The sequence below is a fragment of the Alligator mississippiensis genome, chromosome 8 (genome assembly GCF_030867095.1).
Source record: "Alligator mississippiensis isolate rAllMis1 chromosome 8, rAllMis1, whole genome shotgun sequence".
Taxonomy (NCBI): Eukaryota; Metazoa; Chordata; order Crocodylia; family Alligatoridae; genus Alligator; species Alligator mississippiensis.
The window spans coordinates 6,492,048-6,514,713 of NC_081831.1; the positions used below are offsets into that span (position 1 = coordinate 6,492,048).

General features: G+C 44.2%; 1 protein-coding gene across 15 annotated transcripts in view; it reads left to right on the forward strand.

Annotated features, from left to right (window-relative positions):
• The window catches only part of PECAM1 (platelet and endothelial cell adhesion molecule 1), a 73,946-nt gene that overhangs the window by 25,875 nt on the left and 25,405 nt on the right, over positions 1–22,666 (forward strand). For all 15 annotated transcript variants that reach the window (XM_019494212.1, XM_014601872.3, XM_019494214.2 and 12 more), the window contains 10 exons: positions 2,675–2,968; positions 4,128–4,427; positions 5,106–5,372; positions 7,955–8,218; positions 8,899–9,183; positions 17,880–18,158; positions 18,434–18,541; positions 19,939–19,966; positions 20,448–20,521; positions 21,538–21,588. In XM_019494212.1, coding sequence (XP_019349757.1) covers positions 2,675–2,968; positions 4,128–4,427; positions 5,106–5,372; positions 7,955–8,218; positions 8,899–9,183; positions 17,880–18,158; positions 18,434–18,541; positions 19,939–19,966; positions 20,448–20,521; positions 21,538–21,588 — 1,950 coding nt within the window. The remainder of the gene's footprint in view (positions 1–2,674; positions 2,969–4,127; positions 4,428–5,105; positions 5,373–7,954; positions 8,219–8,898; positions 9,184–17,879; positions 18,159–18,433; positions 18,542–19,938; positions 19,967–20,447; positions 20,522–21,537; positions 21,589–22,666) is intronic.

Here is a 22,666-nt window from a genome sequence, read left to right on the forward strand (position 1 = left end):
TCCCACCCTTGGAGACTGGAGATGCCTGGCCCCAAACTGACCCACTCAAATCAAAAAAGGTGATCTTCATAAGCCCTTTTGCGAGCCCAACATCAAAGTTATCTCTGGCAAGGAAGAGTTATAATTCCTGGATAGGGAGGGCTCCATCAAATAGAGGAGCTTTTTCACAACCCACTAGCAAATCAGTGCTCTAAGCCCTGAGCAAACTGCCCAGAGCTGTCCATTTCAGGGAAGAAGAAAGCAAAAACCCCATAACCATTTTTCCCAAGAATCGTTTATAGCTGCATGAATAAAATTTGTAGCACATAGTTTGTCATATTTGTGGCATTAAAGAAACAAGCAGTGCATGCTTTCACACTGTTACAAAAATACAACAGCTGAGGTACTTTCTTTCCAGCTGAAACTGAAAATGGGAACCAAAACCCAATGGATGTGGGGGGAATTTTCATAATAAAAGTAGTATATTTATAAATAACAAAGATACATTTAGAGGGCCGCTGCTCTTAGTTGCATTGGTTTCAGCTGGGAGTTCTGCTTAAAAATGAATAGCAAGTTGTGGTCCAAAGAGGCTACAATTGAGAGAGACCCAGATTCAGCAAACCAGAGAGAAATGTATTTAACTTTAAGCCTTTGAAACACATGCTTGAGTCCCACTGAAGTCATAGAGGGTGAGTCCATCCTTGATTTAATTCCCCTCAGTAGAATTAGACTGTGGATGGATTTGGATAGGCAAGCACAATACAAACTTCCCTGATTATCTGTAGTCCTGACATGTACTACCCACTCCACAATATTCTGAATCTGGACTTTTCCTGAGCAGAGGTTGGAAATCTGCTCATTTAACAGCAGTTCTGGCATTCTTTATATGTAGCAACAGGAGATTCAGATCTTCAAATTTTTTAGGATTAAACCTTTGATTTGCATTTGTTTTTAAAAAAGCTGCAAATATTTGGTACATTTTTGCCACACTGGAATGCACTAGAATTTAAAGATATGACAAAGCAGCGTAAGAAAACCAGTAAGGTTTGCCTGATTGCAGCTTATGGATGTGGAGGCAGATATGAGCTACGAAATCATGATGTCTAATTGAATTTGGGCCAGCAGAAAACAACAAGAAATTGTCAAAATCTTTACCCTTTTTTCCCTGAAGAAAAGGGAAAGGGAAAATAATTGAAGAAAAAATATTGGGCTGTTTTTAACTTTTGCTTTTTTGCTATTCATTTACAAAAATGGCCATATTTAATTAATATTAAGTTGGGATCACAAAGTAACTATAGGAAATATGGTATAAACGTGTTGCTGCCTTACATAGCTATGTGATAAAGCATGTGCATTACAGATGAAGGATTGGCCACATTTTTATACTACCTTTTGCTGGTGGCCTTTTATGGAAGGGAAGATAAATAAAGTCTGATCTTCCAATTTGTATTCATGTGAGTAGTCTTTACTTCACATGAGTAGCCCCATTGATATCAGTGGGACAGTTTTCACGGGGAAGGAGGACTACTGATGTGAGTCAGAGTTTTAGAATCAAGTCCATAATTACAACCAGGTAAATACACAAACTCTCTTAGGACTTAAAGCTCTGTTCAGAGTTTTTTTTTAATTCAGTACAGTTGTCCGGGATGGATAGCTCTGAATTCCAGAAGATTTTGTGAAATTCTGTGTTTTTGATTTGCCCTTTCAGTTAAATGCTACTGAAGCCTCCAGTTTTGCAAACAATTGATGCGAACTGTTGTGAATGTGAATAATTCTATAAATCTAAGCAGGCTGATTGAAGTCAACAGAACTGCTCACAAAAGTAATTAGGCGTGTGTGTGTGTGCATGCACACGCATGTGTGCACTTGCAGGATCTGGGCCCAAGTCGTTATCTATGTTACTCAGATTGTCCGGAGCTACTGGATATGTATGGCATAGCTAAGTGACAGATCAGTAGCCAGGACTTTGGGCTAACTCCAGTAAATTTTTCTAAATTGTCTATGGGACCAGACTGTTTGAACAGCACTGATTTAGAGGAGCAGCAGCTACAACATCCTGACATAGCAGCATGGAGAGGTGGACTAGTGATAGTGTAGAAGAATGTAGGGATAAGGAAGGACCTCTTCATCGAATCAGGTGTTACTGGGCCAGGCACTAGACAAATGTAGGCCCCTTTTCTTCAGTCAGATCATTTTAGGTGAGTCTTTTGACTTCCTTGGAAACTCATGTGCTTCCATTGAAATCTCCCTGTGCAGGTCCAATTTCAGGGCCATGGGTACATTGAAGAGGAACATTTGGAGTCCCACAGAATCAAGGCTAGAAATGATCTAGAGGAGTGGTACTCAAAGTACCACCTGGATATTTGGTGACAGGAGAGCACAGGTAGTGTTAAATGCTGCAGCTCTGGGAGCCCCATGCAGTTAACATTGCCACTGTTCCCCTGTTGCTAAATGTTTAGAGCCACAGGGAGCCCCTGAAGCCAGATGACATGGCCCTGAACACCAGATCCAGCTCACAGACTGGCTGCACACGCTTATCTAGCCCACATGCCTAAAAGTTTGAGCACCACTGATCTGGAGTACCCTAAGTTGCTTTTCAGGGTTGAAATGAATATCTTGTAGCTGCTCCCAAGAGCAGCATTGCTTTACATAAACTGGAGACTCAATGTGATTTATTTTTTCCCCCTTCATCCAGTTTTTACCATCAACAAGGTTGAAATCCGGGCTGACCCATCGCTTCAAGTGCCTAATGGAGATGCACTTACCATCCTCTGTATTGCAGACATTAGCAAATCTGGGAACTTCACGATAGAACATCATTTCACATTTTTTAAGGATGGCAGGATTCTGTCTGGTATCACATCATTGCAAAACAGGACAGAGCATAAAATACCGGCAGCTAGATTTGCAGACACAGGAGAGTATGTCTGCATGGTGAAAGCCAAAGAGAAGAAAAAAAAAAGTGAAGTAATGCTTGTTAAAGTCACTGGTAAGTATTTCTTCAACCATAGCTTTCTTCTGTTACAGCTAGCAGAGCATGGTCACTGGCTAGAGCTGTTATGATACTCTGACTTAGCTTGTATATAGCGGCTTTTTCCAAAGTGCCCTACAAAAGACTGGTAACATTATTTAAAGAAGGGGAAACTGAAGCCCAAAGAGATGAAGTGACTTGTCCAAGATCACCCAGCAGGTCAGTGCAGAGTCAGGAATAGAGCCCAGGTCTTCAGGATCCCAGTATAATACTCCACATGCTAGACTGCTGGTATGTGTGCTAAGACCTTAGGCAGATGTACCTTTGAAGTGCTTCAAATACCACTCCACTGTGGAGCGCTTTAGACCATAGATGTTCATGCAACCCCCTGCCACAGCACTTCAGTCACCAGAGCAGCATGCTCTCCAAGCAGGGTCTGTGTGGACACACACACAGAGTGTTTCTGTTTCTGTGGCTCTGCCCCCCCCGTATGCCTTCTGTGGTGGGGGAGGGAAACAGGGCAGACAGCCAATAAACTCTCCCCTGTGTGCTTGGTCTCCAGCCCACCACCAGTTCTTGAGGCAGAGGTGTACAAGTTTGCCAAAGGCAATTGAACACCCACTTGCTGGAACCGAGAGACCAAAGACCTTGTACCACCTCCATCATCTCTTATAAGGACAGGAAATACATATCTATCTATTTCTTCTTCCATAATGTTCCTTGTTTCTCTATGAGTTGCATGGTTCCTCTTGAAATATCAGCCTCCTGAATGTCTTGGTTTAGGGTTGATTGGCAAGTTGTGCCAATATGTAACCTGCCTTAATGGATTGGTATTCGCAGTCACAATATCCAAATGGGAAATATAGTTTCTCTCCTTGCTTTTTCCCCGAATAGGAGTTGGAGACATTGAGGAGGAAGTGTTCTTAATTTCCAAAGAGTGAGCTACATGCTTCAAACATAGTGATATGAATGGAACCACAAGGGGCTGCTTGTCCATTTGATGGCACTATCTGCACAATAGAAAGCTTTTCCCAAAGGTCACAGGTGCTCAGCTCCAGACTTCAGCTGCAACAGCAATCTGATATTGGTCCATTAGAGCACCAGTGACAGAGATATCAAGCATAGCACCTGTATTAGGGATATCTAATGATACTTGCTTCTTTTTTTTCTGCCACAGGGCTACCCAAGCCAAAATTGACTGCTCTGAAAAACATGGTAACAGAGGGGGAGGAATTAGTTTTGAAGTGCCAAGTTCCAGAAGAAGCTCCTCCACTTACTTTCACTTTTCATAAGTTACTGACCCCTGGAGGGCCAGTAACAAGAACAAAGAAGGAGTTGGAAAAAAATTTTACGACAATAGAAATTCCAGTTGAACCTGGGGATAAAATATTGAGATTTCAGTGTATTGCCAGTGTGTATTCAGCACATGGTATGCAAGAGTCAGCCCCAAGCAATGTGGAACTTGTAACAGTTGTGGGTAAGGTACTTTGTTTTTCACCTGTATATTTTTTCTTGTTATGTTGCTTGCCTGGGTAGAAACCATGGATACCTTGAATTGTAAAAGAGAGTAGTCTACTAGTTAAGTGTCTGGGTGTGAATGTTGCAGTGTTACAAATGGCAGAGCAGGTCTGATTCTTTGGCTTACCAAAAGGTAGAGAGAATTGTGAACAGAAAGCACTGTTCCAAGCCCCCTCTCATATCAAGAATGCTCAGGCTTCATTTAGTGGCTTGGGTCTACTTCATATACAAACCTTCAGACAAGCACATTTTAATCTGGGCTCTTTAAGTGGTGGATTACAATCAGCCTGCCCATCATTCTGGGTGAAGTCAATCCAAGTTGTGGGTGTTTACCATGCCCAGCAGGGACTCTTGATTAAACATACAGTGTGCATTACAGGGTAGGATATTTCACACTTATTAGCAGAGATGGAGGGAAATGGCAAATACAAAAGCAACCTGGAGTCTTTCTGAACTATTGGCTATTTTGTTTCAGAATCTAAGATTTAACTTAAAATAAAGGAAGACCCTTGCTAGAGCTTTCACCATCTGAACAGATGCAGGTGTTTCCTTGGTAATGCACTCCAAAACAACCAAGTAACCATAGCAGTAAACAACTGTTTTTTCCTCCCAGTAATATGACTTTAATCTTTTATAGAACCCTTTTCAACTCCTGCTCTGGTCATCGAGCCTTCCCTGAACGTTACAGAAGGAGATAACGTTAAACTGGTATGCAGAGTTGTAGTCCGAAACTATGACATTGAAATCATCATCCAGAAAGACAAAGTAATATTGAACAGCACCAGGGGCCAGAACACTTTGACCTACTTTACCAAAGTGAGCATGCAAGACAATGGCAATTACACGTGCAAGGTGGAACTGGGGAGTGTTTCCAAAGAAAAGACCGTGAACATGGTTGTGACAGGTGAGATTACTATTAAATCTAGATCTTATAGAATTGAGTGAACTTTTCACAAATGTGTTTGCTAGAGATGGATTTGAGCTGTAACAGTTTATATCCACGATCTAAACTTCCCCTCAGTAAGTGAGTGCTTAGATTTGGGTTTCTGAGTAGGGTCCATCTCTAAGACTTTATCATCAAAATCCATTCTCTACAGGGCATGATGAGAGGTGGTTGAGTGCAAAAGGGAAAGATCCTGAGTTCTAAATCTGTTGTCACTGCATCTCTGGGTGGCCTTCAGCAAGTTGCAAAAACCCCACTTTCTCTAGAGATATAACCAAGTTAAAATAGAGTTTGGGTGTCACTGCTAGGGGAAGGGATGTCAGATCAGTCTGAATGTTTGTGACTACATAGCCGGAGAGTCACAGGGGATATAAAGACCCTTACCACCACAGCTGATGGAGATAGTCCTTTAGTTTGAGTAGGAGAGGCCTTTGCTTTTCAAGCTTAAGGTTTCTGGGTTCTTACCTCCACATTGCATGTGACATGTTTGGGAGCTATTATGCTCAGTGCTCGTGACCAGTAGCATACCATAGACCATTCAACCATTTTTGAATGTCTGCCTAGCTGGTGGAAAAAGCAGCTTCTGTCATGTGCTGTAAGTCATTATTTAGGGATATTCACACTGTCTAGGGATTCTCAGTAATCCCCCTGCGCCCACACCAAACTAAGAAAATGTAAACATCACTGGCTTGAACTCTGAGCCCAGAAAGCTGAGAAGCTAAATCACATTGCCCATTTACTCTTCAGAAGTGAGACTTTCCTATTAACAAGCCTTGAGTCCAAGGGTTTCAAACAAACACATTTTATTGTGGGGAGGGGGAAGGAATAAAAGGAAACACAATGTAAACTTGGGAAAACCAGATTAATAATGCAGCAACATCATGTGAAACTCCCACCCTCAGTGTTGCAGTGGTAGCTTTAACCCCAGACCTCTTCTCATGGTTGTGCCTCATGAATAAAGTAGTTAGCTACAACCCTCCTCTGGTGTGTTCCACTCACAGTTAATGTTCCAGTTCTGGAATAGTTCAGACTTGTGGCAGGTCCGTCCTTCACTCTGAAGGGGTGTGCAGCTCTGGGGGCTCTCTCATCTCTGCTGTCTGAGGTGGCTATAGCTGTGGGGCTGGGCAGGGAAGTTCTTGTTGGATTCCCTTAGCTAAGCTGCAGGGGTGTAGGTTGTAGCTGTGTTGGTCTAAGGACACGGGCATACAAGGTTCTTTGGGTGAATCTAATATCTTTTATTAGACCAACTCAAATAGTTGAAAAACAATTATTAAGCAAGCTTTTGGGTTCAAAAACCGTTCGTCAGGCTAAGGAAGTTTCTGCAGTTGGTGTGTGCTCTTCCTGGATGGAATGAAAAGTAAAGAAGCCAGCGGCTGGGCTGGTATGCATACAAGACAGGTAGTCAGTGAAAATGTAGATTGAGGAGTCAATGGGTGAGAGACAGGTGGGAGGATGTGGGGAGGGAGAAGGGGGATGAAAGTGGAGAGATACCTGGGGAGTCAGAGGTCAGGCAGGTTATAATGTGTCATAAATCCAATGTCTATATTTAGTCCATGATTTTTAGTATCCAGGAGGTTGATGAAGTGGAGTTCATAGGCTCGTCTCTGGGAAGTGTTGTGTAAGTTTCCTTTGAGGATCAGGACTGAGAGATTGGGGAGAGAGTGGTTTTCTTGTGAGAAATGTGCCCCCGCAGGTAATTGGGTATTTCTGTCTTTGATAGATTTCCGGTGTGCATTCATTCTGGTGCGCACTTGTTGTTTGGTCTCTCCTACGTATTTTCCATCAGGGCATTTGGTGCATTGGATGAGATATATTACATTTCTGGAGGTGCAGCTGTAAGATCCTTAGCTAAGCTGCTGCTTTTTGTGGTTTCAGCTCAAGCAGTCTCATCTCTATTTGCCCCCTCCCCCCCAAAAGCTACCTCTTTGCTATATTGTCATATCTATTTCCCTTGACATCTCAAAGCTGCCTCTGCATCATCATAGCTCTTCAGAGATGGATCATTGCAGCATTCAAGGCCCCAACAGAGGCAAAGCTCCAAGCAGAACTCCCCACTCCTCTTTTCCACTTTCTTTACCTTGCCCTGGCCGTGTTTGCCCATTACTCCAGACTACAGTTATGGTAAGGCATCCCCTCACTGCAGGCATACAGTTCTCTTGTCCATTCATGACCTGGCAGGGATAATAGAGGATCATGTTTATTACTTCCCAGATTAACAAATAATATTTTATGTCCCAGACTCTTGAAAAACTGAAATGCAAATAAGGCCTGACCACTGCAGGTATGACTTCTCCACATATGCTGCAAAGGGTTCTTTCCTTATGCAGTCCACTGTCTCAGACGTCTCTCTTCCCTGATCACCAGCAGCTGTCAACAGTGATCTCCCCACTCTTGAGGCTTCAAGTCACAGGGCTTATACTGACATACTAAGACCAGCTCCTCATTTCATGGTATCCTTCCCTCTGGGGAGTTTGAGGCATGCTGCCCCCTTGCCCTTATGCACAATCTAAATTAATTATACCTATTCTCCATTTATTTTGCAGAGTTGTTTTCGAAACCAGAATTGATTCATTCTGCGAAGATGATAGATGAAGGTGATTGGTTACAACTACAGTGCAAGGTTAAAGGCTTATTACCCGTAACAAAGATCTCCATCAAAACAAGATATTTAGGAAAAGATAACCTGTTGAATGATTCCAGCAGCTTCATTACAAGAGCCCATGTGAATAACACTGCGACCTATATTTGTACAGCTGAGATAAATGGAATCATTAAAGAGAGCGACCCTGTAATGATAAATGTTTATGGTGAGTTGATATAGTCTGGTCCTGGAAAAAACTTGAGCATGTAAGTAATTCAGTTGTTTTCAGGATGAGGCACCAATCCTTTAACTTCGATATCACTACTATTTTTAAGGAGCAAGTAAATTACTATGAGACGCTCTTAAAGTCTTGTGGTGTATATAGGACTTTTTCCATCCTAATTTAAACAGATTACATTTTTCCAAGGTCAGTCTTAAATGAGGATAAAAGCTAGTAGGCCCTTCTCTTTTGTCTAACAACTCCCTTCAAACGTTGGCTAGAACCTGTCCCTGTGAGTGTCTTATCTATCCAGCTTGATGCCACCTTTCTCTGTAGCTGCACACCTTTTTATACACCAGCTTTACCTGAAATGACATCAGCTTCTGCCTTGATATTTTTCTAACAGTCTTCCATCAGTTGGAGGCAGAGGTCATCTTGGTCAAGGGTGTCTGCACCATAAGAAAGCCAAGGTGTTTGCTTTGCAACTAGTGGCGGTTCTCTTGAAGTGGTCACTTCAGCCCATTGACAACACCTTGGCTTCCTTTTCCTCTCATGGATAAAAATATAAGCAATATTTGGATATTAGCTAAGTATCATACCTTTATAAATTGTGTGTAAACTAACACAAGAGTCTTTAGTTAGTGCCTTTTCATAGAACCACATTAATAACTTTTTTCTCTTTTTAGCTCCAGTCTCCATCCCACAACTTTGGATTGTCCCTTCTGTCCGTGATGTGATATTAGGGCGAGCAATACATTTTCAGTGTCAGTCTATGTATGGAACACCACCTATAACATACAAGTTCTTCAGAGGAAACAAAACTGTTAACTCTAGCCAAATTTTTAATAAACTATCCGCTGACTTCAGGGACAAACCAACTGAAGTAGGTGTGGAACAATACAGTTGTGAAGCTAGCAACCATCACTCTCATATTAGGAAAAGGAGCAGAGAGCTAAACATTACAGTAATAGGTAAGTGCAATTTGCTCTTCAACTGATGAAAGGAGAGGTGTGAGAATTGGAATTTTGCAAGTATCTGTAGGACCTTGATTGAATAGTAAAATTTATATTAAAACTTTTGAATGGTGATAAAATACTCTCTAGGGCTCACTTTGCTGTTGTGTAAAATACTGACTTTGCTGTGGTCCTTAAAACAAACTATGCTACTTGCAAACTGGATCGAGTTAACCAGAGTCAGGTTTATTTAATGGGAAAATATAGTCCATATATTTGCTGTGAATTTTAAACCTGCTTGAATTTAGTATCACTGGAGAAACAAAATAATTTGTTCTCCAATATTTAGCAGTATAAATATGAACCCAATTCTGTATTTCTTAATCACCCAAGCAGGCCTACTGAAGTTAATAAGTTTTAGGATCAGGCCCAACTTTTTTCTTGGCTTTTTGGTTTTCTTTTTGGCTAGACTCCATTTAAATGATGCATGTAATTATAGTAGAACTATTTTTATGATGATGCTTGCAATGCTTACTATGTACTGGTTTCAGTGGCCTGCCTAAATTACTCTAACATAGATTCAATTTTTACAAGATTTTAATAGTATAAAGTTAATCTCATGTTAGCAATCTTTGCAACAACTGCTCCTGGTGGGAGAGACAGGGTTAAAAACCCAGAGAGGAAAACTGCAATGTAGCCAGCTGGAATCATAGCATAGTCCCAAGAAGGGGCTTTGGGACTCTTGAACCAAAGGAAGGAAGCATGTGACTCCACAAACCAAGAAGGAGCTACAGTGGAGCTGGCAGAGCTCTTTGGCTCAGAGGGAACGGGAAGCCTGAAACCCTAGAGCAAGGTGTGAATTAGCAGCCCCAAGAGGGAAGGGTTGAACCTGACAGGTGCAAAGAGAGACTGTATTTTGTAAAGACTTAATAGGTTACACTCTGACAAGGGGAAGATAAATCTAAGAACTCTTATCTGTGAGTAAGTTATGAAGTGGCAAAAAAAGGGTGGGTGAATTAGGCCACTTAAGGATAATGCAGGGGCTGTCCCCTGCTACACATACAGATAGTTTGCTTTCTCATCCTCTATGTGGGGAGAGGATTGCCAGTGAACTCCAGGTACAATGGAGTGTCTTGTTTTGGGAGGGGTTAAATAAATGTGTTGTTATATATTTGTTAGATGAGCAAATGGCAAAGTAATGCTCTGGTACCTGAAATGATGAAAGGCTTATGAAGGTCTTTAGTTCCTGGAGGATTTCATCCTGTAGTCTTAGGTTGGCCTCTGAAAAAGTTCCATCTCCCACAGACAAACTTTACACCTATGATAAAATGTTCCATTGCACTATAAGAGTGTAGTTGTCAGCTGTGATCTGCATCAGAACATTTTAGGCAATGTTCAGCCACAGTCTTCATCATGAGGCTTTATGCGCTCTTGTAAGTATTTGGGATCAAACCATGGAGTACCTGGAAGATATGTACCCAAGAGTTTGAATTTGATCAGTGAAGCCAGTGTGAAGAGTAAAGGACCTCTTCGATATGCTCAGTGTATCTGTGTTTGTTCAAGAGAAGTGCTACAGCATTTTACACTGTAGCATTTCTGTAGTGTTTTGTTGAAAATTGCTGTGGTCCGGCTGAAAAGTGATAAAGGCATGAAAAACCGGGGCTAGGTCATTGTCCACCAGGACAGAATCTTCCAGCCAACCAGAGGGGAAGAAATCATTTCCTGTTGCTATGTGAGACCCTGGTGTCAGAGATGTATTTGGTAGCCATGTTGGTCTTAGGCAAAAATAAATGCAAAACTCTACAACTCTTGGTTCAGAGATGATACTTTTTATTAGACCAGTGGCTCTCAAACTTTTTTTGCTGCAACCCTAAATCCAGCTCGCGACCCCTGCCCCCGACCCTGCCACTGACTCACTCATGCCCAGCAGAGCCTGGGCCGGGCCAGGATCACGGGGGACAGTGGTGGCAAGAGCCGCACGGGCTGTGTGCCGAGAGAACCCTGCAAGCAGGAGGGACAGAGTGAGGGGTGGACCCCCCGCAACCCTGATTTGGGTTGCAACCCGAGGTTGTGAGCCACTGTATATAGATCAACTGAGAAATTGCAAAAAAAAATCTTTTCTGCAAGCTTTTGGGTGCGCACACCTTTCCTCAGGCTCAGGGAAAATTAAAGATGGTAAAAAGTCCCCATAGGTAGAAGATAAACTTAATTTTTGCACAGAGGAAGCTGAAGGTGGATGTCTGTTCCTCTGGGTCCATGAAAGTGTCTTTGTGAATTGCTCTTTGAGGTGCAGATGAGGCAGGAGTCCTTCCCTAGTGGTGTCAGAAGGATCCAAGACTACTTCAGATCTGCAGGGCATATTGATCAACTGCCAGTACATATCTCCTACCAAAGGAGTTTGCACTGTAGTTTCATAGATTTCATAGACTTTAGGGCTGGAAGGGACCTCATTGAGTCCAGCCCCCCGCCCCAAGGGCAGGAAGTCAGCTGGGGTCAAAGGATCCCAGCAAGATAAACGTCCAAATGTTTCTTAAAAAAGTCCAGAGTAGGTGCTTGCACCACCTCTGGAGGGAGTCTATTCCAGGCCTTGGGGCTCAGACAGTAAAGAAGTTTCAAAGGCTTTTTTAAAGTCAAGATATATGATGTCAATCTCTTCTCTCTTGTCCAGGTGATATGTCACCTGGTCATAGAAGGAGATGAGATTGGTCAGGCAAGACCTATCCACAACAAACCCATGCTGGCTGTCCCTCATGATGTTGCCATCAGACAGGTTGTCAAGAATGGTTTCCTTGTTAATTTTTTCCAGAATCTTTCCAGGGATTGAGGTCAAGCTGATTGGCCTATAGTTCCCCAGATCTACTTTCCTCCCTTTCTTGAAGATGGGCACCACATGGGCCTTCTTCCGATCTTCAGGTACTTCACCTGAGAGCCAGGAGTTTTCAGAAATCTTTGCCCATGGCTGGACTATGACTCCTGCCAACTCCTTATGTACTCTGGGGTGCAATCCGTTGGGACCCATTGACTTGAAGGTGTCCGGCCTCTCAAGGTGTTGCTTTACAAGGTCTACACCGATGCTGGGTATAAATTCCCCCTCACCCTGGCCGCCCCGCATCTTGCAAGGCAGGGTGGTCCCTTTGGGTCAATGAAAAACCAATGTGAAGTACTTGTTAAGCAGGCTGGCTTTTTCCTGGGTGTTGGTTGTCAGTTGTCCCATTTGGTTTAGCAGGGGTCCAGTGTTACCCTTGATTTTCTTCTGACTCCCCACGTATCTGAAAAGGATTTTTTATTGTCCTTGATATGTGTAGCCAGGTGGAGTTTGGTTGCAGCCTTGGCTTTCCTGGTTTGCTCCCTACAGGTACAGACCAATACAGAGTAATCCTCCGTTGTGGTAATTCCTATCTTCCATCCTTTATAAGCCTCTCTCTTTTGGTGTAGGAGGTCCACGAGTTCCCTGCTGAGCCGAGGGGGTTGCTGTGGCCTTTTGCTATCTTTCCTCTGAGTGGAGATGGACATCCCTTGTGCTTCCAGGATCACTCCCTTAAGGAGCGACCACTCCTCTTGGACTCCTCTCCCTGCTGAGTCTTGGTCTGTTAGTGCCTCGACAACAAGCCTCCTGAGCTTATCAAATTCAGCTTTCCTAAAGTCGAGGACTTCTGCATTGCTGACTGACTTGCCAGCTTTGCAATGGATAGGAAAAGTGATCAGCTCGTGGTCACTGTCTCCCAGCTTTCCTTTGATTTTTAGGTTGCTGACTAGATCATCTCCCGTAGCCAGTACCAGGTACGGCAGCACTTTACTTCTTGTTGATCCATAGACTTCTTGGGTCAGGTAGAGCTTGTCCATGCATGTGAGGAAGCTTTGTGACTGTTTGGATTTGGCTGAGTGCTCTTCCCATGAGATGTCCCGGTAGTTGAAGTCTCCCACGACGACCATGCACTGGGATCATGTAGCCTCAGCCACTTCCCAGGCAAATTCCTGGTTGAGCTCTTGTTCCTGGCCAGGAGGTCTGTAGCAGACTCCTACCAGTGTGCCCCTGTGCCACGTTCCCTGCGTATTTTAACCCAGAGGGTCTCTAGTTGTCCTTCCTGGGTGCCAGTGTCACCTTGCAGGGATGCCTAGCTTTCCTTGACATAGAGCTACATCCCCACCCCTTTTTTCTGCATGATCTCTATAGCCATCTATACCTGTGGCCCAGTCATGGGTGGAGTCCCACCAGATCTCTGTTATCCGTATGAGATCGTAGTCTTTCTTGTTTAGTAGGGCCAGTTCCTCCTTTTTGTTCCCCAAGCTCCTGGCATTGGTGTACAGACATGTAAACATCCCATTGGGAGCCCTAGGCTTCCTCACATTCTCAGGAGGCCACCGTTCCGGGGCTGGGGTAGGAGTAGATTTCCTCGGGCATCCTAGCCTGTTGGTTTTGTAGTTGTTGCCTAGTGGGCTTGCTTTGGTGGTTGTCTACCCATCTCCCAGCAGGCTTAGTTTAAAGCCCGATCAAGCTTGTTCTTCAAAATGCTTTTGTCTGTTTAGCAGCATCACTTCTGCCTTGCTCAGGTTCAGCTTCAGCCACTGAAGTCATCATTCGAGAGTGAATCAAGTCCAAGCCCTGGATTATATTTGTGATAGCGGTATTGTTGTATGTGGGGAAGGATAGGTAGAGTTTGTGTAACATTTGTATGTTGCTAGCACCTGAGTCCCAGTCCTTTGGCCAATTCAGCAAGTATCTGCATAGTGATGTTAAAAAGAACCAGAAAGAAGAGATCTGTTTATGCCAAGATTTGGCAAATGGGAGTGTGGGAATAGCAACCTGTGCTGCAGGAATGGCTGAAGCCCCAACTCCGAGCCTTTCCCCTCCCACTTCCCTGCCCCATCTACGGATATGGGCAGACTGGGCAAGGAGGCTTCCCAGGAACTTTTTAAAGTCCTGAAAACAGATAAGAATCCCTCCCCCTTTCCTCTCCATGGCCAGCCACATCGCTTCCTCACCCGTTCCCAACCCCCACCTCACCTGCCACTGCTGCTTTCTCCTCTGTTCTGGGGGTGGAGGAAGCCCCAGAGCTACTTCTGTATGCACTAGCTGGGCTGCATGGAGGCTGGGCTCACGTCTCGAATGCCTCAGGAGAGTGGCAGCAGCAATGGGTTGGGGTGGAGGGGTTCCCCCACCATGCCCAGTCACCACAGGAGCAGACCTGGCGAGGGAGAACCCTCCCCACATCACCACCGCTACTGCTACCATTGCTATCCCAGCTGAGTCCTGCTCCCATGTAGCCTGACTGGAGCGGGCAGGAATGGCTCTAAAGCTTCCCTCGCACCCAGGACAGCGGGGAAAACAGCAGCCGCAGTGGGAGAAGTGTGAAAACGGAGGGAAAGAAACATGCTTCTGAGCATGAAGAGAAACGGGATTCTCACCTGCTTTGGGCTCTTTAAAAAAAGTCCCTAGAGGCTCCCGTGACATGCTTCAGTCCAAAAGAGAGATTCAACCATGCCACTGCTTGACCACTGGATTCCCACCCTGCCCCCAGCACTCTTCTTTGACTCCTTTATATGCATGCAGTATGATGGTTTTTTATTACATGGTTGCATGCCATTTTTCCCACAAAGATAATGCTTCATTTAGTGTGGCCTGATGGACCTGTTCTGGAAATGAATTAGGATTGTTCAGTGAATGAGGTTTCATAGTTTCATAGTTGGTCGGGTTGGAAGGGACCTGAGCAGATCATCAAGTCTGACCCCCTGCCATGGCAGGAAAGAGTACTGGGGTCAAACGACCCCGGCAAGGTGTTCATCCAGCCTCCTCTTAAAGACCTCCAAGGTAGCAGCCAGCACCACTTCTCTTGGAAGTTGGTTCCAGATCCTAGCTGCCCTGAAAGTGAAGTAGCGCCTCCTGATGTCTAGCCTGAATCTACCCTCTGCCAGCTTGTGACCGGTATTTCTTGTCACTCCTGGGAGTGCTCGGGGGAACAGGGACTCCCCCAGTGCCTGCTGGTCCCCCCTGACTTGTTTGTAACGGGCCACTAGATCCCCCTCAGCCTTCTCTTGTGGAGGCTGAACAGGTTAAGGTCCCGTAGCCTCTCCTCGTAGGGTCTGCCCTGCTGACCCCTGATCATGCAGGTGGCCCTTCTCTGGACCCTCTCCATGCTGTCCACATCCCTCCTGAAGTGCAGCGCCCAGAACTGGACGCAGTACTCCAGCTGCGGCCTGACCAGTGCCACATAGAGGGGGAGGATCACCTCCTTGGACCTGCTTGAGATGCATCTGTGGATGCATGACAAGGTACGGTTGGCCTTCCTGACCGCGTCCCCACACTGTCGGCCCATGTTCATTTTGGCATCAATAATGACTCCAAGATCCTTTTCTGCCTCTGCGCTGACGAGAATGGAGTTCCCCAGCCTGTAGGTATGCTGCTGGTTCTTCCTCCCCAGGTGCAGCACCTTGCTCTTGTCAGTGTTGAAACACATCCTGTTCTCATCCGCCCACCCCTGTGACTTGTCTAGTTCCGATTGCAGCCTATTCCTCCCTTCTAGCATGCCCACTTCCCCCCACATCTTAGTGTCATCTGCCAATTTGAACAGGGTGCTTTTTACCCCATAGTCCAAGTCGCTGATGAAGTTGTTGAACAGTGTGGGCCTGAGGTCCGAGCCCTGGGGGACCCCACTGTGCACATCCCTCCAGGTTGAATAAGACCCATCCACCACCACTCTCTGGGTGCGGCCCTCCAGCCAACTAGTGACCCATCTGACTGTGTAGGTGTCAGCGCCACAGTCCCCTAGTTTTTTAATGAGAACGGGGTGAGAGACAGTGTCAAGGCCTTCCTAAAGTCCAGAAAGACTACATCCACTGCTACACCTTCTTCTAAGGATTTTGTGACCTGGTCATAGAAGGCCACCAGGTTGGTCTGACAGGACCTGCCTCTAATGAACCCATGTTGGTTGCCCCTAAGCATAATCTCCCCTGCTGGCCCCTCATGGACATGCGCCAGGATAATTCTCTCAAAAAGCTTACCCAGGATTGAGGTAAGACCGACTGGCCTATAGTTCCCTGGGTCCTCCTTCCTCCCTTTTTTGAAAATGGAAACCACATTGGCCCTTTTCCAGTCCTCTGGCACCACACCAGAGCACCATGAGTGCCAGGGGTCCTGCAATGACCTCTGCTAATTCCCTCAGCACTCTGGGGTGGAGATCATTAGGACCTGCTGATTTAAATACACCCAGTCCCTCCAGAAGTGCCCTGACTAGGTCCTCTCTGACCCTAGGTCTGGGTGCGTCTCCCCGGGGGGGGGGTGACCCGGTCCCGGTCCTGGTCCCTGCTTAGGAAAATAGAGGCAAAGAAATTGTTAAATAGGTTAGCTTTGCTGTCTGGTGTGACGACCAGATTTCCTAGTGTGTCTTGCAGAGGCCCCACATTACCCGGTACCTTCTTTTTACCCCCTATGTATTTAAAAAAGGACTTCTTGTTGTCCGTGATCCAGGTCGCTAGTCCCAGTTCCATCTCCGCCTTGGCCTTCCTGACCGCCCCCCTGCAGCCCCAAGTAACTGAGGTATAGTCCTCCCTAGCGATGGCCCCTCCCTTCCATTGGGTGTACACCTCCTTTTTAGCTAGGAGACGTTCCCATACGCTTTTGGTGAGCCATGGGGGCTTTTGCGCCCTCTTGTCCCCTTTGATCCGTGTTGAGATTACCTCCCTTTGGGCTTGGAGGATCATCTCCTTAAGGAACAACCACTCTTCTTGGACACCAGACTCCTCCCCTCCGGGACCTGTGCCTCCCTGACTATTGTCCTTACCTCATTGAAATCCACCCTCCTGAAGTCCAGGGCTGCTGCCTTGCTACAGGCCTTTGCCACCTTGTGCTGGATGGTGAATACCAGCAGGCGATGATCGGTGTCACTCAGGTGGTCAAGCACCCGCAGACCCCTCACCAGGTTCTTTTCTGCCTCATTTATTGCAGAAGTTGGGAAGCCTGCAGTGAATGAGGCAAAGAACTGCAGAAGGCTCAAGGCCAGTCGCGTGATCTAAGGCAGTTGAGTGTCACACAGGAGAACTAAATTGCAAGCCTACCTCTGTTACAGAGTTCATGTATGATCTTGGGCAAGGATGGCCTTTTGTGTGCATCTCATGTTCTGAATGGGAATTTGAGACACCTGGGCCTTGATCTGTAGAAGTGCTGAACTCTCACAACTGCAACTGAAGTTAGTAGAAAGTATGCTCTGAACAAATACCAGACTAGGAAAATGCCAAATGCTTTGAGAAATTGTGTCTTTAGAGGTCTGTAATTGGGCACCCCAGACTGGTGGACTCTTGATAGTTTGGGTCTTAATCTCTATCTTAATTTCCCATCTGTAAAATGGAGATAATGCCAACTATAAAGATCAACTTGCTAATAATGTTTGTGAAGTCCAGGAAGAAATTAATAATTCAGTATGTGGACAGCATATATTCACTAAGACATGGAGTCACACATTGAGAGAAATATTGAATACATTGATTACACTCAGTAAGTAATGTTCACTTGGTGCATTGTAGAGACAGGGTCTCCGTGGCATAGTGGCTCAGTCATGTCATTGAAGGCTATCATAATGTAGGCACACTAAGGAGCTGAATGAAGGTTCCAAAGGCAAACCTCTCTTTGGCGCTAAGGTAAACTGGCACTTAAAAAAACATTTCTAGAGTAACATTTCATAACTTATGGGTAATTCTTTTCCTTGTGCCTTATTCTGCAGCCCCTGTTGGGAAAGTAAACCTCATCAGTGTGCCCAAAAGGGAAGTGGAAGACGGCAAAGGTATCACCTTTCACTGCTATGTGGAAACAGGATCTTTGCCAATTAATTTCAAACTTTTAAAACGGAATAACAGAAAACCCATATCTGAAGATACAAAAATGGACACCAAGGTCATTTGGTATAAGGAATCATGGAGTAGGCAGGACTCAGGAGAATATTTTTGTGAAGCCTCCAACCCAACCAACATAGTCCAGCGAAGCGATGTAATATCTATTAATGGTAAGATATGGCTGCGCCCATACAGCACATCATATTTATGCTGTGCTGGATGCTGCCAAAGTTGGTCTGTTGTGATTCTTTTGCCCTTCTAGCTATCAGCCAGGGAGAGCAATTTATGGCAGCAGGCAAGATGCACAAGCCAAAGGCTCCAGGGCTGTCTGGATGCACGCTCCCAAGCACTAGATACTTTTAAAGAGGATGTAGGAATTTTAAAAGCCAGTAGTGACTTCCTACCGCTGTCTGTGTCTTCACATTCTCTCTCTCTCCATTTTCAGTCATCCTGGCTTCCTGGCAGAAAGTGCTTATTGCATTATTCGTCCTAGTCATTATTGTCATACTGAGTTGCGGTGGTTGCTCTTGGTACTTACGGAAGAAGAGAAAGGGTAAAAACAATTTTCTTCTATTCTTGAGTGCTGCATGTACAGAATAAATGTGAAGGTTTAGCTGCCAGGGATGGGAAGGTAAAAAATGTGGATCCAGAAATTGTTGCTGCAAAAAATGTATTTTGGGAGGAAGGGAGGTTTTAAAGCATATTTTTATTTGAGGAAAAGAGGGATTGAGATGGAGTGAGATTCCCCCTTGTAGGGCTGCCACTTGAAGAAGTGTCCTGCTAACCTGGGATATGATAGTGGGATCTTGTAAAAACTGTGGATGAGCTCCGATACCTGTAAAGGCTGTGTTCCAAAATGAGATCTCATATACAGTCTAGCCATTAGGTGCTTAAAATACCTGCAGAGCCAACTAAAAAATGCCACAATTGGGAGATACAAGGTGGAAAAAAATGGTTAATGACTCAGACCAGAGTTTGAGCCTGCGGCAGCTTTTCAAACAATCTGTGAGGTTAAAGTCCAACTATGAGTCCTACTGGTGGGAAGGTACTTGTAAGAAAAACATTAATTGAGTGAGGCCCAAGTTATATCACCTGCAAATCCAGATCTGGATTTCAAACTGCCATAATACGGTGTTTGAGCCAAACAGCTTCAGAGCTGTTTGGCTCTGCAATTTTGGTTTAACCCTTTAGGGAGAATTAAATTCCATGTCACTGAATCTGTGTCCCCAGATCAGGAGTGCTCATATTCTTTTTTAATTCTCATTGAGCAAATTCTTAAGGGTCTTATGCAGTTTTTATTCACTCCTCACTGAAACACCATTCCCATTCACTTAATTATTAGTTATATGGCTGAGTAGTGACCTTGTGATTGGGTCCATTACCATTACGCTACTCTTTAGTCCTTGTAGAAAATAAAGAAGGCTTGCTTAAATCCATATGATGAACTACATATCTAGGAAATTTTCCAGACATCCTTACATTAGGCTGCCTGAGGTGTTGAGTAGATCATAGCACCCCTGCAAGAAAGCACCAGGTGATTAGTTTTGGTCCAAGGCTATACCAGCCCATGGCAAACAGATGTTATAGTTAGGAAGCTTTTCAGTCAGCATCATGGAAACTATTACATTTAGCAGCCTAGCTGACAGCCAAGGATTTGAATAAGTCATAGATGCTGAGCTGTCCATTCTCTGTGGAAGTAACGCTAGATCCTGATAGGAATGTGAGAAAGCTTGTGCTGGAACTGCCAGTTCAGTCTCTGTTTTGTGACTAGAGGACTTCACTGTCCAGCAGTTTCTACATCCACTATAATAAGATGCAAAGCTTTGCTACAGGCACCAGAAATTAGTTTCACTCAGGGGTAGGTCACCATGTGTTGCCTTCATTTTAATTTCTTATGTAGTATACTTGTGCAGTATGTTAACAGATCTTCTTTTATTTTCCCTTTTCAAGCTAAACATCCTTCCATCGAGATGTCTGGGTAAGATGGCTTTCTTACTGACAATAGGGAAATGTTTCCAAGTGAAGTGCTGGGGCATATCTTTCTACCATATATGTATAGTTTATGATGTTTCACACCTGGAGACAATAGATGGTTGTGACTATTTGCTGCAGACCACCTGCTAAGAAACAACAACAGGATGAGGAAATAATCCAAAATAGAAAAAGGCCAACTAATACAAATAGGAATGGCAGGCCTAGAGTTGGATGCATTGAAATACAAAATTAAAATAAAATTGAAGCCTTATATGAACATAGTAGAAAAAAGATGATGTAGATATTGACACTGGGGTTTGCTTGTGTTCCTGTTGAACACAAAAGCAAAACTTCCATTACTTCAACAGATAATAAAATTTTGGCTTTCAGCTTAGTCTTTCATATTTTCACATTATTGTTTGTATTGACTTTTACAGACAGTTTTCCTTAGTAACATCCATTTTTGTTGATCACTTTCTTTTTAGATCTGCAGGAGTCACTAATTCAGCTGGTGTGAAACTGGAACCGAGACAGAACAGTGATGGGCAATACTATCCTGGTATATTTTTTATGCACTCTAATAGCATGTTTGTTTAATACATGAGGAACCTCATGTTTTGAGTTTCTGTGGTATACTCAGGGCCTAATTTGTAATTGAGGGAATATACCACTATGATGCAGTTTTCTCAAAAATATTGGTGTCTTTCTGTAAATATTCTTCCTAAGCACCTTCATTGAGCACATGAACATTAATTTTCCCAGCGCTTTCTCTCTGATAAGCAGTTGTCCCATTTTACAGACAAGAGGGCCAGTACAGTTAGGTCTTGTGTTTGAGAGCATCATCAAGGCCACAGAAAAGTATAACATCAGAACTGAGATTGGGGAGTTCATGGCATCCAGCTGTACATTCAGACTAAAAGTAGAACTAGTAATGATGATGATGCCATTAGTATGATGTTGTATTTATGAAGCACCTCCTCTCCCAGGATCTTAAAACATTTTACAAAAATTAACACAGCATTTTCATTCTGCAGAAGGAGGAACTAAAACACAAAGGTTGTGGGCAATAAAATCCCTGGGTCCTGATGTTCCGAGCTTCTATTGTAGCCACTATTCGTGTTGCTTCCTCACTGGAAAAGCATTTTCTCTTGTTATTCTTTTCCAAACTTTGGCAGGTACCAGTATTAAACATGGGCAGATCATTTTGACTTACATGGGCAGGGTAAAGAGTTGGTAGGATTTCTGTCTCCCCAGTGACTGCTGATCTCCACAACTATTTATTGCCCCCAACTCCAACATCCCTAAAAGGGGTAAATTCTCATCTTGTGAAAAAATCACTTGAGGCAAACAAAGTTATTTCTTTGTTTCCTTTAGCCTTAACTGATCATTTTAACAGACCAGATGTTGCCCTTCTGTTGTCTGTGAATGGCTTGGATAGCTGTCCAAAGGCAGAGTTTCCCCTAAATGATGAATTGTTTAAATATTGTGACTGTTGAAGATTTCTGTTGTATTTCAACCAAAAAGACATCGTTCATTCGTTTAGCTGAAGTAAGTTTCTTGTTGACTCATCTTTAGGTTACATGGATGATAGTGAAAATCATATGAAAGCAACAGATGAAAATAAAGGTACTTGTCACACTTCTTTTTTAAGTGGTAATCTCTAAGTCACTTTGTGATCAAAGGTGGGGAGGTGGACCCCATCACAGGCAACATGTCGAGAGCATGGGGGGCGTGTGCCCCCACTCCAGATTTCTGTGCCAAAAGCAGGGTGCAGGGCACAGGGCTGCAGCCTGGCCAGAGCCAGGCCCAGGAGCAGTGGTGGTGGTGGTGGTGCAATGTTTGCACCAGTGGTGGGGTGTGGGGCTACAACCTGGTCAGACCCAATGCCTGGTAGTGGTGGTGGCGGCAGTGGTGGGATGGAATTATGCCTCCCCACAGTCAGCACTTACGTGTTGCCTATGGACCCCATACTGAGTGATACCTGGAAACTACCATCAGGACTTCAAAGGCTCGTCCTTTGTCTCCCTTTCTTACTGTCAACTTCTGTGTTAGTTCTTTTTCCCTTTGTAACATGATGATAACAATAGCCATCTCCCAACGGCACTCTGAAGGCAATGAATTGCTTGTATAGGACTTTGAGATAATCTGATGAAAGGTGTCAATTAAAAGGAGATATCATCAAATAGTAGTCAAAAAGCAGCGTTTAAAAGTGTAGATATCATGGCTACAAAAACAGAAAGAGATAAAGTCCCTGTTTCTGCTTACCTTGTAGTCATGTGTAACTATTCAGACATGATTTTATTGTGATTCCTGCTAACTTTGTATGTAACAAAGCTTGGCCTGCCTAGTGTGTAAAAGACCAATTGAATTTATAAAACCCTTGTTTCACTCTGTGTCAGACATTCATCTGAGGCACAAGTTTGGCTCCATCCATGCAAAGTAGAGGCATCATGTGAGAAGTAGTTCAGCCAGTGACACTTTATCAGAGTTTTCAGTTACTACTTCTGAGCTTATGGGGCCTATGTGAGATCCCCAAATAAAGGACAAAGGAGTTAGTTCCCAGGAGCTGCATTAGCAAAATAAACCTCAAAAGAGACTCTGACAGTTAGCAAGAGAAAGTGTTACATAGGTGTTCTCTGTTTTAATAATTTAGGGTTGTTGGTTGCAGGTAGGCAGACATGGTTCTTTGGGTAGATGTGATATC